General features: G+C 38.4%; 1 protein-coding gene across 1 annotated transcript; it reads left to right on the forward strand.

Moving 5' to 3' along the window:
• The first annotated feature begins 15,286 nt into the window (after positions 1-15,286).
• On the forward strand, positions 15,287-16,300 carry NEUROD6 (neuronal differentiation 6). The gene has a single exon (XM_077162847.1). The coding sequence runs from the start codon at positions 15,287-15,289 to the stop codon at positions 16,298-16,300; it is 1,014 nt and encodes a 337-aa protein (XP_077018962.1).
• Positions 16,301-17,083: the final 783 nt, after the last annotated feature.

The following is a 17,083-nucleotide window of genomic DNA, read 5'->3' on the forward strand; positions in this document are numbered from 1 at the left end:
TGTCTCTGTGGTTCTCTTCCCAGAAACTCTTCCCAGGACAGGCAGGGTCCTTATGACCAGGGCCCTTTAACATTTAAAATAGTATTTTGTGAATCCATCCTCTCTCTATCTTTCACAAACTATAAGGTTTAATAGCGATTAACACTAGACCACAGCACTTTCAAATTAAGGATAGCCCTGCCAGTTCTAATTGGTATTCTAATTAGCCCAACCATTCAACTAATTAAGAACATTAAACTTTTTTAACAAAGGCTATCTAGCTTTGTGTGTTGTAAAATGGAATTTAAGAGGGGTAGAGATGGGGGGGGGGAACGGGGGGGGGCAGTAAGAATGGCCTGAATTTCCATTACAGACCCAGAGAAGCAGCAGAGAGTTTGGGAGAGCTCAGCCCCCGGTGGAAGTAGCTCCGATGGGGTGAGGGTCAGAATAGCTTTCGCATTCCAGAAGAACCAAAGCAAGTTCAGGTCACCCCCCACAGTCCCTGTGCCTGCTGAGAATTCCTGTAGGTAGTATTAGAGGACAAGCCGACCCTGTGTTAGTTTACAGGGAAACGGAATTACACACCATCCAGCTTTATATACAGGATGACCTTTGTTACATGAAGGAGATTAGGGCTGCAGAACTGAACCTCGGCCATTTCAAAAGCAGTTTAATTGAAGACCTGTTCCTTTTTTCAAGGGTACTCTTTGCTTTGCTAAACTTTAAAGTGGGACAGGCCGAAGAGAGCAAGCTCTGCTAGGGATTGGCCAGGTTTACCGTGAAAACCAAAAAGTGGTATCATCCTCTACCTTTCTCTTTCTCCATAGCCAACCCACCAGTAGATTCTGTGGAGTCCTCCTTTGAGGTACATCCCAGTTCTAGCTGCTTCTCTCACCTCTTCCAGGGAGTCACACTAGTCCAGGTCACCAGGGCCAAAATTTCAGGAGGCGCGCACATCCCAGCACTTGCTTGACCCCAGGAGTGAAAGCCTCCTTACCTGTGGCGCCAGGTGCCTCACTTGCCTCACCCTCGTCCATGTCCCACACTCATCGTCATCTTTCCCCTGGACTTCTGCAAAAGCCTCTGCCACTGCTTCCCCTGTGAGCCCCTTACAGCCTATTCCCCACACAGCAGCAGCAATGCGCCTGTTCAGATTTCTCCAATCCCTGCCCATCTTCACTGCAAAGTAAGTCTGAATTCCATTCACCATTGCTGACCAGGCTCTACGTGACAGTAACCTCCTATTTTCCCCCCCTCAGTCACTGCACCAGAGGCGTGAAAGCTTTCAGTGGTGTATCAAAGGGCGGGGATGGTCTGTGAAGAATTTAAAAGCATTTAAAACACATAGTTAGTTAACATTTTTATAATCACTGTTTGCTCACAGCAATTCCAAACCACATCAGTGATAAAATACTCCAAAAAAAAACTTTTGTTGGTGGAAGTCTGCTCTGTCTATGACAGTAGCTACTTAGCACTTGCAATGTGGCTGGAGTGACTGAGAAACTGAGCTTTTAATTTTATTTACATTTTAATCCATTTAAATTTCAAAAACTGATATCCGATTCAATTATTAGGAAACATTTAAGAATGTCTTTGAAGCTATTTTTCAATCGCAATGTTTATAAAAGAAGTTATAAATCAAGGATTTCTGATGAAAATTTAGCATGTGAACTGAGATGTGCTGTAATGTAAAGCATACACCAGATTTCAAAGACTCAGTACAAAGGAAAGGAATGTAAAAATACCTCATTAATAAATGTTTTTAATATCAAACACATGTTGAACTGATAATATTTTGGATTAAGTCAAATATATTATTAAAATTAATTTCACATGCTTCTTTTTGGTCTTCTTATTCTTCTTACTACGGCTACCAGAAAGATTTAAATTACATATGCAGCTGGGGTTTTCTGAGTGAGGATTCTCAGTTTAGCACTGAAGATGGCAGTCCAGCAAGGCTGGCCCACCCAAGCTCCTATGGGCCCACATTGGATCAATTCTCTGCTGCTGCCATTTTGAAATTCTAAATAATTTTGAGCAAGTGCCCCAGGTCTTCATTTTGTGCCAGTTCCACAAGCTATACAGCCAGCCCTACTGCGCAACTCTATGTGTTTGTCCTTCGTTCAAAGAGAAGGTCAAACCCATGATTCCACTATAAACATCAGTTCTAATAAACTTATCCCAGTCACAAAGAGACACTGTAAAATATTCTGAGTTAAAATATATGGCAAGATGGATTTCACCCTGCTGTGTATTACCCAACACAGAAGCCACTGAAGAGCAAAACGGGACAGAAATGTAAAGTTAATCTGTGAGGCAGTCTCAAAGTAACCATTGCATCAAGCATAGAGACATACTGCTTGTTGGTGGGATACAAAGGAGTCCATTAAAAAATTCATTCCTGCAAGAAACTTCAGAGAGGAAACCACTCGGTGGAATAAGTTTGAGACATGCTTCAGACATATCCTTCCCTCGAAGATTCATAATAGGTATTTGAAAGAATCCAAGAGGCCATGTATTGAAAAAACAAATGTATTTGACCACACAACCTTTTTTTTCATGTTGAGTCCTATAATAGTCCACAGAGCATACTTGGGCAACACTTTATTAGTGCATAGCATGTTAGTCAGAAAAATATTTTACAGAGGAGACCAATTAGGATTCCAAGAATAGAGGAAGCCCATAGGGTTGCACAGGACATCCAGTTACATTTGAATTTCAGATAAATAGTGAATACTTTTTAGCATAAGTATGTTCCATGTATAAATATGTCTGAAATTCAAATTCCACTAGACATCTTGCATTTTTATTTGCTAAATATGGCAAACTTTGAAGTGTAACTTTCTGCCATGTCCCCTAACCAGGAATATCTTAGATGGAGAGTGGGATGCTTATGAAAACTGGAAGGTTGGAGGAAGTAGAAGAGACAGAACTTCCAGAGATAATTCCTACAGCCCGTATAGGTTAGTGGGGAACTCATATAGCATGATGGCTCGTACCTTGTGAAGGTTTAAAAAATGCCTTTGGCTAAACCCCACTCCCAGGGCAGGGCTGACTTACCCATTAGGACCAAGACCCACATTATTTTAAGGCATCTAGGAAAAAGCAGAAGAAAAAACGGAACATAATCTACTCTGAATTATATTGTTCTTTATATCAAAACAACCATATAATATCTTTTAAATATTTTTTTGGAGGATGGGGCTTAAAAAAATCACAGTGCCCAGGATTCAGAAAGTCATAATACCATGTTGTCCAGATTTAAAAGCCCAAGTATAACATATAACATAATTTTCACTCTGCAGTCAATTAAGACTAGATGGAAAAAATAAAGACAAAATAAGTCTTCCAGGCTTCTAAGGACTAGCTTAAAAACAAGCATTCAAAGCCTTAAGAGTCACATTTTAGCTTTTTTTTTTTTCTTCAACCTTTGTCTTCATATAGGAAAAATTATAATCTTTCCAGCCTAAACTGTTAATTACATCAAAATTTCCTATAGGCTATTATACGTCTTCATTGTCATTACCTCTAAAAATGCTGTGAATCATTTCAGATGTTCAGAGTTATACTTATTCTACAGAGGTCTAAATGCCCCACAAGACCAGGAGCCCATCAAAGACAGAGGCAATGTGTCATTCATTTATGGAAGTAGACATTATAACTGCGGCTGTTAAGTATATGCCGTCTTTAGGTGTCCGGTCTGGTCTTTAATTCCAAATGTATAACATATTCCCTTACTTCTATTTTGTTTTCTCTGACTGTTCACTCCCTGGCCCCTCCCAACATGGACTGTTGTAAGAGAGTTGTTAATCTGGAAGGATTTTTGCTTTGGAAATGCAGGAGCATCATTAATGGCATGGGTTTTCTGTTACTTATCAGTCTCCCACGTGTGCTGCCTGAGCAGCCAAATAACTAGCAGGGCCAGAGGGAGCATATCAAAGGACTGTCTCTTCTATTCTCTCCCATGCCAACATCTCCAAACAGACAGCACTAGTGGAGAAAGGAGGGCTAGTGTACTACAGGTTCTCATCGTCATTAAGAAGCCAAACTTACATCCTGCAAATGGCAGAAAATCCGGCTTGGGAAATGCTTAATCTTTGAAGTGAAAGAATAATGACATATTTCCTACAGAAAACGACACTGGCCAATAAGAGAATCCAAAGCCATGTGCCACTATCTTAGATTGGATCTTGTACCAGTGATGTTGGCCAAAACAAAATGCAACCTGCTCAGTGGAAAAGTCACTTTAGCTTTTGAAAGAAGTAATTAGCACTAGAGAAGCCTCTTTGGATAAAAATACAGGAAGCAGATAGCTGGATTCAATCTTCACATACAAAATGCATAAAATTATGAATCATTACTGTCACTATATGTGTATACATTTTTTTCATGCTTCCCAAGGGATTTTTACTACTTAAGGAATTATGTAATCTAATTTATGGTGTGTGGGACACGAAACTCTTTGTTATTGATTTATTACCTCGTTGCTTAGCCAGGGTGTTTATGAGGCAAAGATCACCAATTTGATTGACATGCAGGCTTCACACCTGTAAGGTGTTTGGCTCCCAGATATTTTATATCTACAATTGATCAGTTCAATTCTACTACCAATAATTATTGAGACTCTATTATGTGCAAATCAATCTATTGTATGATCTGGGAACTACAAAACAAAATGAAACAAACAAACAAAAATCAGAGATAGCTTTTGTCCTCCCAGTCTACTCTAGGAGACAGATGCATTCACAAATAGCTACATTACAAAGCAAATTATGCTAAGCACTATAACAGAAGCACAACGTGTAGTGGGAAATCAGAGGAGAAAGATTAATTCCAACCATGAGGATGTGAATGGATCGCCACAAATTTATCACCACCCCAGGAACAACAACTCACCACATATGTTCTAATAACAGTGGGTTAGGATTGCTATTTTAAAGATAAATGAAAAATACATTATGATGAGATGAGATCTGCCGGCAAAACAGAGCAAGCCAACCAAAAGTCTAAAAAGCAAAAGCACAAATAATGCTTGGGGATTTTTTCATTTGCTCTGGTTTCATTAGTTAGTTGTTTATTTTATTCCTATAGTTGTGAACCATGATTTTTTTTTTAATGATCTGGAGATTTTAAGATCTATTATAATACAGCAGATCTCAGGACCCGTAAATACATTCTCTGTGGGGAAAGCTTAAATTATGCCTGTTTGCTTTTGAATTGGTGGCTTTAGCAGGTTAGCCCTTTCAACCTAACCCCTTAGCCATGCCACCAACTTATGTTGGCAAACACGCAAACATCAGCCCTAAAAATGCTACCTGCCCATTTATCTCCCAGTTACATAGTACACTCCTCCCATCACAGCCACAGGGAGATTTCAAAGTAGGTAGAGACAAAGAACAAAGTCTTCAGTGCTTTCTTAGGAGAGAAAGTATGCCCAGCAAGGAAGTTCTAGTGTCTCAAAGGTCTGCAGCATGGTTCAACCTTCCCTCAAAAGTTATCCTTTAAGGCCTTACCATACCTCATGGTACAAGGTGCTGAAATTGTAAGCAGAGCTCTACATTATTTTCATAACAATCAATTTCATTGGCATCATAATGTGTGCTCTCTACCTGCACTCTGAATGCTTGAGGATGACCGGAGGACATTGGGGTAGCTGTGAGTCTTTCCTTCACAAAATGTTGAGAAATTATTGTATAAAAATGCCTTCTACTCAACCCTCTCCTCTTCCCCCTATCAATAACACAATGCTTACTGTCTACCAGGTACTACTCTAAGCCTTTTATGTCCAACACTCTATGAAGTGAGAATATAATCATCCCCATTTGACAGATGAAGAAACTGAAGCATAGAAAGCTTAAGTAAGTACCTTGCCCACAGTCATTTAGCTCAAAAGTGGCAGAGCCAGGGAGTCGAGCTCCAGGCGCCATGCTCTTAACCACTATACCCATCTGTTTCTATCATGTAATCCTCCTACAGCTATTGTGAGAATTATACAACATATGCAGAAAAGCTGGCATGAAGAAAGTATCCAACAACTACTACTCTTATATTAACCTTGATCATATATTTCTGACGATACAGATTGTCAGATAGTATTAATAATTTGACCACAGTGGCATGAAAGTTAAAACGGCACTAAAGTACACTATAAGTGCAAGTATTTTGAAACATGCTCTTGGAAATGCTGTATAATTTTAAAATTGTACTGCCTTACTAAAAGACGGTAGATAAATAAAGATAAAAATAGATTTAAAAAATTAAAGTAGTTGTTTGATTCTCTACACAGTGGTTTGTAACTGATGCATCTAGAGTTGCTTCATGTTTTTTAGTTTTACTTCCACATCAGGGAAGAAACCTTCATCTTCTACTCTCTTTTCCAACATCTAACACAATGGCTTGATGTGTAAGAATCATTCAATAAATACACATGGATTTGTAATCAATTTACTTCTGATTAAATTCCATCAGTCTACAGCTTTGGGACAATCTTACTGATGTTGTTTAGAAGGTGTATGGTTGTCATGTGGGTAATTAATAAAGATTAACTCTTCTTCAGTGTCCCATTCTCCGTTTCTCTTAAAATCCTACACAAGTATACACGTGCATATTTCTATTGGATACGCTTCTAAGAATGGTGTATACCTAACAGAAATACATACACATGTTCACCAACTTATATGTTGTCGAATAGCAGTATTTATAAGAGCCCCAAGCTGAAAACTATCCAAATGCCCATCAACAAGAGAATAGAGAAACAAATTGTGGTATAGTCACAAGGTGGAATACTATACAGCAGAGTGAACAATTGACAATTACATGCAACCACATGAATGAACTGCACAAACAGAAAGAAGCCAGACTCAAAAGTATAAATTGAGCTATGCCGGAGACCCGGGTTCGATTCCTGGTGCCTGCCCATGTAAAAAAAAATAAAAAATAAAAAAAGTATATACTGAGCGATTCTATTTGCATAATGTACAAAATGGTCAAAACTAATCTATTCTGTTAGAAGACAGGACGGTGGTTTCTCTTGGGGGTAGAATGGTTGGTGCTCGGAAGCGGGCAGGAAGGAGCCTCTGGCAGCTGGTAATGTCCTGTTTCTTGATCTGGATTCTATTACACAGATGTGTTCAGTTTGTCAAAATTAATTGGGTTGTGCACTTATGATCTTGTGTGCTTTTCTATCTCTATTACACTTCAAATTATAAGTAAAAAATGTACTCCACACACTTTCAAGCTCTACTTAAATGTTTTCTGCATCCCTAAACATTGGCCTCACTGATCACTGTGAGCTCGCATTGTTTTTTAATTATACTATTGTGGATATATTTTAGTTCCCAGTTTCTCTGGAACTAGGACTGTGTGTTATCTATTTTTATTTCCTCTCGTAATAGCTTGAGTAGTACCATACAAAAATAAACAAAAAAAACTTTGCTGAATGAATAAAGGAATGATGTAATAAATGAACTCAACTCCCAACTAATCTGCGCAAATGGGAGCTGCTTGTCCTGATAATTCTAATTGCTGTTAGATGGTAACAACGTGGACATTAAATATGTGTACTATGAAGGCCTAAAGGAGAAATGTGTGGTAAAAAAAGTCTTACACCATCAGATTAATAGGAAAACTCTCCATTTTGTAAGTAGACTCATGGGTGAGTTTTTCTAGTTTATTTAACATTTATTATTTATTCGCTATTTCATACCAAGAACCATTCTAGGCAGTTCACTGACATTTGATCATTTCATTCTTAAGGTAGGAGTTAAGAGGGTAGGATTTGGTTTCAGACAAACCAAGGCCCAAATCATGATTCTCCTCCTTAAAAACTGAGCAATCTTGGTAAATTATTCACTCTTCTGAACAGCAATTTATTTACCTCTCAAATGGGGAACAGTCCATCTACTTTGTCACAAGGATCAGATGAGAGGATGTATGTGAAGCACTTTTCACTGTGCCTGACAGAGCGCCTGGTTTGTCCTATCCCCACAGTCACCGTGATCCCAGGTTAAGTAAGTTTTCCACAGCCAACCCGCAGCCACACAGCAGTAAACTCTGTCGATTCCTCTCCAAAGTCTATGTCCAGGTTTCCTCTTCTCTCCAGGCCTACTGCCACTGCTCTACACCAAGCCACAGGCACCCCTTCCCTGCTTTGCCCGCTCTCTTAGGCTTCATAATTCCCTTTCTTGTTTCTTCTGTTCCCTCCTCTCCCACCTCTTCTCCTCCTATCAGCAGAGTGAGCTTTTCACATGTCGAATAGCCTTAAGCCCTGCAATGGCTTCCTTTGGAAAACATTCCAAATGCTTCACCACGCCCCGCAGGGCCTCGTATGATCTGAGATGCACTCTCATTCTGCGCAGACCCTCTGGTCTCACGTCAGTGCCCAGAGCATTAGAAACTTCATGCACCGTCTTCTTCCTGCTGCTCGTCCCTCATCTCGTGGCTTAAAGGATGGCTCAGAAAGAGTTTCCCAGATACTTTAATCACACAGATTTTCCAACTGTCCTCCTGGCCACCAATGTATAATTTTTTGTGTTGGGTATTTGTACACCTGTTTATTGTCTGTCTCCCTCCTCTAGGCTGTAAACTCCCCCAAAGTCTTCATCATGGCTGTTCTACTCATCCCTGAATGACCGTCACCTAACCCTGCACCCGGAACAATTTCTTCACTCAGCAAGTGTACTTACTGCCTCCCAAGTGCAGGCGCTAGTCCACTCCCTGGGGACAACGCAGTGTACAAAAGAGGCTAAAATCGCTGCTCTGGGCAGTGGGCCTCAGGAGAAGGAGAACTGCAGATTTACACAAAATAAGTAAGTCAGGTATTGTGTTAGAAGGTGATAAGTGCTATCAAGATGAGTAAAGCAGGGAAGGTGGGCAGGGAGGGCAGGGGTACAGCATAAATTAGGGTGACCAGGGGGCCTTCCCCGAGAGGAGACGTTCCGGCAGAGACTTGAAGGCTGTGAAGATTGAGCCCTGAGGATAACTGGGAAAGAGCATTCCAGGCAGAGGCAAATGCAACTATCCTGAGGTTAGAGGTACTTGAGGGTTCAAGGAGCACCCAGAAGCCAATATGATGGAAGCCGAGTAAGAAGATGGTAAAAAAGGAGAGACGAGATCAGACTGGCCACAAGGAGCTTCTGGGGCTCAGGGAAGGACTTAGCTTCTACTCTTAGGGAAAAAGGAAGCCACTGTAAGGCTCTGAGCATAGGAAAACGTTGTCGATTTTTATTTTAATCAGATGCCTCTGACTGTTGTGTTGGGATCCATAAAGAGAATGTATGCATCATATACATTATATTACATACAAAAGTGGAAGCAGGGATGCCATTTAGGCCAGGCGAGAAGCGGGGGTGGTTTGGACGGAGGGAAGGAGTGGTAGAATTGGTGAAAAGTGGGCAGATTCTGAATATATTTTTAGGGTAGAACTGAGAGAAATTTCTGGCATGTTGGACGTGGGATGTGAGAGGAAAAGAGGAGCCAAAAATTACTGCAAAATAAGTGGTCAATAAATTTGTTGAATGAATGAATGGATGAATGACGGAGCAGCAGGATCAGGATTTGAAGCAAAATTAGGAAAACATCAAAACACTTTCTGATTCTTATCTTTTAGAATCTGACAAAGAGAACCTCCCCTCAGAAAACTGCACATTTGTACGTACATGCCACATCCTCACATAAGCTTAGGATGCTCAAGGAGCTCTTAAAATCCATCTAGAAGTCCCCTTTGTTAAGAGAGCCTTACTTCATTATAGAATCATCACAATCATAAAACTTGATTTTCAAAAATGCAATTTGCATAAAATTTTTACAGTAATGTTTCTTGTATAAAGTGCCTACTCCAATCTTATACAAGGTATTAATGTAGCAGGAAAAAGAAAGGAAATATTATTGGAATGCAACCATAATTTCTAATTTAGTATCACAGAAAGTGGTAATCAAGATTTAAAAAAAAAATCCTTGGTATTTTAAAATGCCTAAAGGAAACTATACATTTCTTACAGTGAGTTTGCAAAGTTAATAACTTTTTCTTTACTTGGGCTGAAATTATATCATCCCAGTCCAGTAATGTTGTTTTTCTCAAACTGGTAGATATAGCTGCTTTTACTTAATAACAAATTAAAAAGCAAATTTAGTAAAGGCGATTTGGTGAGCTAAATAAAAAATATGCTCTGTAGAGGAAAAACGATAGAAGGTATTTCTGGAAAGGGCTGCAGTACTGTTTTGAGCAAACGCTAAAATAAAAGAGTGAATTTTGTAGTGTTTTGTGAGCCACATAAGCAAAAATGTGACTGATTACATCATAATTATAATACAATTTAATCTGATATTCATCCCGAAGTAAATCTAAAAAAGCAATCCAAATACTGCCCTCAAATTATTTCCAGATTCTATGTGCTTATTCTAAATAATCAATATTGAAATCTTTTTAAATTATGCTTTCAAGGTCGCTTAGTCTTCAAGGGAAATAAGATTGTTTTGTGTTTTGTCTCATCATTTAAATGCCATTATTAAAATTCCAAGTGCTCTTTCCAAAGTGAGACACTGTGCCACAACCATAAAACTATTTCAGGCCAATAGAGATCAGAGTTAAAATTCTAGGGACTAAACCTGAGCTTGCTCACAGGTCTCCAAACTGCCCTGAAGCATTTGTCTAAAAGCTTAACAATAACCACCAAAGTAATAGAGAGAATTATCCAAAATCTATCTCAGGAACTACCCCACAGATGGAGGGAAACATTCTGGTCGTGAGGTTTTTGTTGCTGACCCTGTGTGGGTCTGCATTCTGTTGACTTGTACCCTAGGAGAGCTGAGAAAAACGCCTGTCACTTTCCAAACTGATCTGTTAAATTCTTGAAGGGACTGTGAAAAAGGGAGTCAATAGAATTCCCATTTGCTAAGGTCCTAACAGGATGACCTAAAATAACAATAACGCTTCAGCCTTAATTTGCACAGACCACTCAATGGAGTCAAATTATATATACATTTTCTCAGGGTCATTATTAAAATGAAATAAGAGCTTTTACCCAAGCTTTGAAACAAGAAAGAGTAAGACAGGCAGACGTTGGGCACTTTTTTAAAATCTGCTGTAAAATTTCATGTCCCCAGAAACAAAAATCAGATCAGTTCAATTACTGTCAAATTGAGTTATAGATGTGAACTTCGGGATGCAGTGACTGCTGTAAAATGAGGAAATATATTATGGAAGTGGTGTCAATACACTCCTCATCCTCTGCATATTCACCTCTAATTCAGAATGTATTTCTGTTTGGAGCATTGGTGTTAACGTGCTTTCTTAGCAGAGAGTAGAACAGCCGTTATGGTGTATGTTATGAATGCATATTAACATCAGAGGCATTTGCATATCTGGAACTCGAGTAGAAAATGCGTAACAAAATTTCTTTTGAAAGATTATTATACAAACACATTGAGTCCTTGCTAAATCTTGACATAACAGCTTTGTGTGCCCCTGTCCCCACCTTCTTTTTGGGGAAAAAAAAAATTAACACTTTCAAACAACAGATTAATAGCCAAATAACCTGAACACTGATCTGCCCCCACCCAAAGGTTTTGTTTTCTTGGTCAAAGGCAGGAACAGAAGAGCCCCCAATGTGTGTATCAATAACTGTTCCTTGTTTGTCTGCATGCTTAAAGAAGAAGTATAAACTCTACCCTTTCAATTAGCTAGGTGGGTGATTCCACTATCAAACCATGTCATCCACTCCTTAGATTTTGATTTTCATGTTTGTGATGCTCATAATACAACGAAGATTCTGGATACTTTGCAAGTTTATAATCTGGTGCAATATGCAAAATTCATGACGGGGCTGGCTGCTCTGTAGATGGTAATTCTGATACTTATACCTCCTTACACTTAAAAATTAAAACGTATGTGAGAAAAAACAAAATTCTGCCTCTGGTCTTCCTATAGAAATTCTCGGTATCGATGTCAAAAGTGAATGGTTTTTGAAACAAAATCTCTGTGAAATATACGTGACACACCCATTCCCAGTAATATGCCCTTAAACAACAAATTTTGAAATTACTTTGGTGTGTATGATTTAAAAAAAAATAACATTCTCAAGGCTGACCTACCTATTTTAATTTATGAATGCATAGCCTCACTTTTACTTAACACTTGTATTTTTAAGAATCATCCTCTTTTACCTAGCATGATTCTCCTTTTCTACACCTCTCCCATCTTTTCTATAGCTATCAGGCAAAGTTGTGCAACTTTTTGAGAGGGATGGATATGAATAAGGTATGAGAGGAGCAAAATTTAATTTAGTTTTAGGACCCCGATGCCAATTTGGAGCCAAAGTGCATTAAAGCAATAGAATTATAAATCTTTCAAAAATGGGATTTATAAGGGGAATGCTAACAAAGATTCAACAGTTTCAACTCTGCCAGGGATTACTCTAATACCAAAAGCATACTCACTCACTTTATAGAGATTACTCAGCTGTCAAACAACAAAGGTTGTGTTTATTTGTTTATTTTTAAAAATTTAAATATTAAGTGCACTTTTTATTTTATTGGTGGCAGTCATCAAATAAAGTGTCCACTTTTCAAGAGGGTGGGGAGAGGGTGGCAGGGCAGTAGAGAAAAGGAGAGGAGGGTGGAGTTTGCCACTGGCTTCACAGTTTATTTTATCTATAAGGCTTTGCCAGCTTTGCTTAACTATTTCTATGCTGTTTTTATTTAAAAGAAACCAAAAACTGCGTCGGACAAAAATATAAATATGAAATAAACCTGATGGGGAAAAGCAGTTGGATATTGATATAAGAAAGAGAAGATATTTAAATCAATGTTGGTCAAGACAAAAAAATATATATATGAAAAGAATTTAGGAGGAAAAAAAATCCAAAAGCTTCAAAAAACCAGAAAAGCTAATCTTTGATCAGTATATTCAGCAGAATGCCAGGGAGAGGAAGACAAAAGCTAAGTGACAATTTTTATTGTTTATTGCCTCTGAAAACAAAATGAGAAGGAACAAACAAATAAATGTTGGGAAGAGATAGGGGGCAATAAAAAGGTGAACTTAGTGACTTTCAGAAAAGGACACAAGTATGTAGCTTGAAATCTTTAACAATGGACTTGCACATCCATATATATATATGGATATCTCCAAAAAGTTGTTTACAGATACCCGCAAGTGAAGGAGGGGTGCATCTGAGGATGTCTTTCACAGACCCCAGATGGAGAAACTGCTCCTAATTCCAAATTCCTCAGAAGTGCAGAAGTCATGTATGTTAATAAGAGAACACACAGACACATGCCCATAAGTTACATGCCATGAAACAAAACATGGAAATAAGGAGCACTTGGTTGACTCCTGTTCACTTATTCTAATCTTAATTCGGTTAAGCATCTCAAGACCAGTTTCCTGATTTCAGCTTCTTTTCAAGGCTTCCTTTCCCTAGTACCCAGGTGCACAAATAGGATGGTGATCTTTACAAAACAGCATCAACAACAGCAACAAAACCCTCTCACTCACACAAAAGCCCACCTTGTAAATGAATGGAATATTAACAACTGTCAAATAGTTGCGCCGTTGGCAGGGCGAACTTGAACACTAACACAGCTATTTCTACAGATTGCCAGTGAAACTGAAGCAGCTCGAGGAGAAATGCACCTACTGTATGGGAAATGCTGGTGCAGATTTTTTTCCTATCAGTCTAACCTTCTGTGTTGATACATGAATGCTGGTACCCACTTACAGGGATGCCAGATGATCAGTGCAGAATGAAGGTCCCAAGAGAGAGGATCACATGGTTCTCTCTGCCCTGTGACGTCACTAGCAGATGGCATGGGTACCAGCTCTGGCAGTTGGCATCAATGTCACTTTTTAGAGATCAATGAGATAGTGCAGATATACACAGATCTAGAGACTCCAGGAGACGATGCGACACTCAGCCTGAAAAGATTTGGAAGAACCAAAATGAAAACTGATTATTGAATGAAATTAAAACCTAAGGTAATATAAATAAAGATATACTTCAATTGATGCTGGCTTTGCATGCAAGTATTTAAAGATACAGTATCACTGTCTTGTAGTATTTATATGCTCTTTGCCATCTATAACTTCTCCTCATATTTCATTCTTATGATGTAATTATCACATACTTTCACTGCTATTATGTAACTCTGCAAGTACGTGGACATTACTAAGAGTTTGTGTGTGTGTGTGTATGTGTGTGTGTGTGTGTGTGTGAAGGGGGCTGGAGATTGTTAAACTAAAAAGTCTCTGTTTTAATGTGCTTGTTTGAAGACTTTAAATGAAAATACTTGCTGCTTCACCAAATGAAAACCAAAAATGCATTTGAAACACAAATTATTTTCCCTTTTATTCGGGATTCTGAACACATGTGCACAATTGCAGTCAGAATCCTTGGACTGTTCCTGTCAGATATTAGCTAAAGGGAGACTTCTCTGGCTCGTAGAACAAAAACACTACGAGTGTGTTTTTGTCCAGGATAATTTGAAAAGGAGTAAACAGCCAATTACATTCAGAAAAAAAAATTAATGTAAAATCAGTCTCAATATATTCCTTGATTAATAAAAACTTCCAGGAATTTTTATGTTTTAAATTTATTTATGTAGTTTATTTAAAATTATCTTAACCTCCTTTCTTTTTGAAGGCTGGGAAAATAATGCTTTTTTTTTTTTTACCTAATCCTTTACTGATCATAAAGAAATCAATTTCAAAATTGGCTCTGATTAATCTTTTCTTTAAATGTGCATGTTCCAACAGCCACTTAAATTCACAGTTGTATGATACAGTAAATAAAGTTAAGGTTTTTTTTTCTTCTAAAAAACACCACGCAAATTTGTCAGATAAAGGAGAGAGAGCACTTTTCATTTAAAAAAAAAAAACAATAAACGTTTTCTCCTCTCATTTTGTACTCAGGGGATTTGGAATTAATGAAATTCTGCATTGCTACATCATGTTTTGCATTTGCCTGAATTCTACGGTCCTTTTTGTGCATTAGAAGCTAGTTTAAAATCAGAGAAATAGAGATGGTGGGGGCATTACAGTAAATGCTTCATATTTTCTTTTCTTTTGAAACAAGAAAATATTAACTCACAAGTTAATAGTATTGTATGTGTCAATGTTTTCATAATTACTACTCTGCACAAACTCAAAATTCATATTTAATGTATAAAAATTCATCTTGGAATCAGTCTTTTTAACATGTTTTTGTATTCTTATATTAAGTCACTAAATATGTTTAAGTATTAACTTTAAAAATGAAAACACTTTAAAAATATTGTGCTGGCATTTTTTCAGGTAATTTAAGATTAGAGAACCATGTTAACACTACCGTTTGATGAGTCTGTTGTAATGCCAGAATCCCAGATGTGCAGAAAGTTTTCCAGAGAATGCGAGGACCAGAAGCAAATTAAGAAACCAGAAAGCTTTTCCAAACAGATTGTCCTTCGAGGAAAGAGCATCAAAAGGGCCCCTGGAGAAGAAACCGAGAAGGAAGAAGAGGAGGAAGACAGGGAAGAGGAAGACGAAAATGGGTTGCCCAGAAGGAGGGGGCTTAGGAAAAAAAAGACGACCAAGCTCCGGCTGGAAAGGGTCAAGTTCAGGAGACAGGAAGCTAATGCGCGGGAGAGGAACCGGATGCACGGTCTCAACGACGCTTTGGACAATTTAAGGAAAGTGGTCCCCTGCTATTCGAAAACCCAAAAACTGTCCAAAATAGAAACTTTACGACTGGCCAAAAACTACATCTGGGCACTTTCTGAAATTCTGAGAATCGGCAAGAGACCTGACCTGCTCACGTTTGTCCAAAACTTATGCAAAGGTCTTTCCCAGCCAACTACAAACTTGGTGGCAGGCTGCTTGCAGCTCAACGCCAGGAGCTTCCTGATGGGTCAGGGTGGGGAGGCCGCGCACCACGCAAGATCACCCTACTCTACTTTCTACCCACCTTACCACAGCCCTGAGCTCACCACTCCCCCAGGGCATGGAACTCTTGATAATTCCAAGTCCATGAAACCCTACAATTATTGCAGTGCGTATGAATCCTTCTATGAAAGCACTTCCCCTGAGTGTGCCAGCCCTCAGTTTGAAGGTCCCTTAAGTCCTCCCCCAATTAACTATAATGGGATATTTTCCCTGAAGCAAGAAGAAACCTTGGACTACAGCAAAAATTACAATTACGGCATGCATTACTGTGCAGTGCCACCCAGGGGTCCCCTTGGGCAGGGTGCCATGTTCAGGTTGCCCACCGACAGCCACTTCCCTTACGACTTACATCTGCGCAGCCAATCTCTTACCATGCAAGATGAATTAAATGCAGTTTTTCATAATTAATGAGGAAAATGAAAATAAACAGTGGTCATTCACCTCCCCCATCTAATTAAGACAAAGCAGATGCTTGTGGGCTGAGTAATTGGCACAACTCTATCTAAGGTGTTTACTAGTTTCTGAAGTGTGTTTCAACTATTGTGAGAATTTTCTATGTAATAATAAATCTCTTTTCATATGAGATTTCCTTCTTTTCCTTTCCTTGTCTGTAAAACACTGTGATTCTGTTTCTACTGGAAGGTTTTTCTTTCTTTCTTGTTTTATTTTGTTTTAAATTCACTTAATTTGTTTGAACAGTGTGTCTAAGAATATACAGTTGAATAAAGACATGCACACAGAATAACTCAATGTTTATTTCGGTTGTACAGTATTTACAAAAATGCATGTTATTAAAATCAAGTGAATAAAACGATGTGTTCATAATTATTAGGAATTATATATAATGCATGTCTAAAGAATTGAAAATTTAAGAGATCGAGATTATCACTTAGCTGAAAATGATATTGGAAGGTGCATTTGAAGATGGTGCAACAATACAAAAAGCTATGCAATTTTCTTTTTATTAAGGATGAATCTAAATGCATTCAATTGGTAACTATTCCTCTTCAAATATTTGCAGATGGGGCAACACAATATTTGAGTAGGTGGTATTATAATTTTGCAACAATTATTTCAATCATAAAGAAAAAATTCAGCACTTGTTTTGTATTGTTCAGAAATTATCTGTACAGGTTTGTTATCACAATGTATAATTGTGTTTTTCCACCCCACATTTTTAAAGCAATTAAA

This window comes from Tamandua tetradactyla, chromosome 1, assembly GCF_023851605.1.
Source record: "Tamandua tetradactyla isolate mTamTet1 chromosome 1, mTamTet1.pri, whole genome shotgun sequence".
In the NCBI taxonomy this organism is placed as follows: Eukaryota; Metazoa; Chordata; class Mammalia; order Pilosa; family Myrmecophagidae; genus Tamandua; species Tamandua tetradactyla.

Bases quoted from the DNA above. Each gene is read 5' to 3' on its own strand.
- NEUROD6 (XM_077162847.1), top strand. From the start codon at position 15,287: ATGTTAACACTACCGTTTGATGAGTCTGTTGTAATGCCAGAATCCCAG.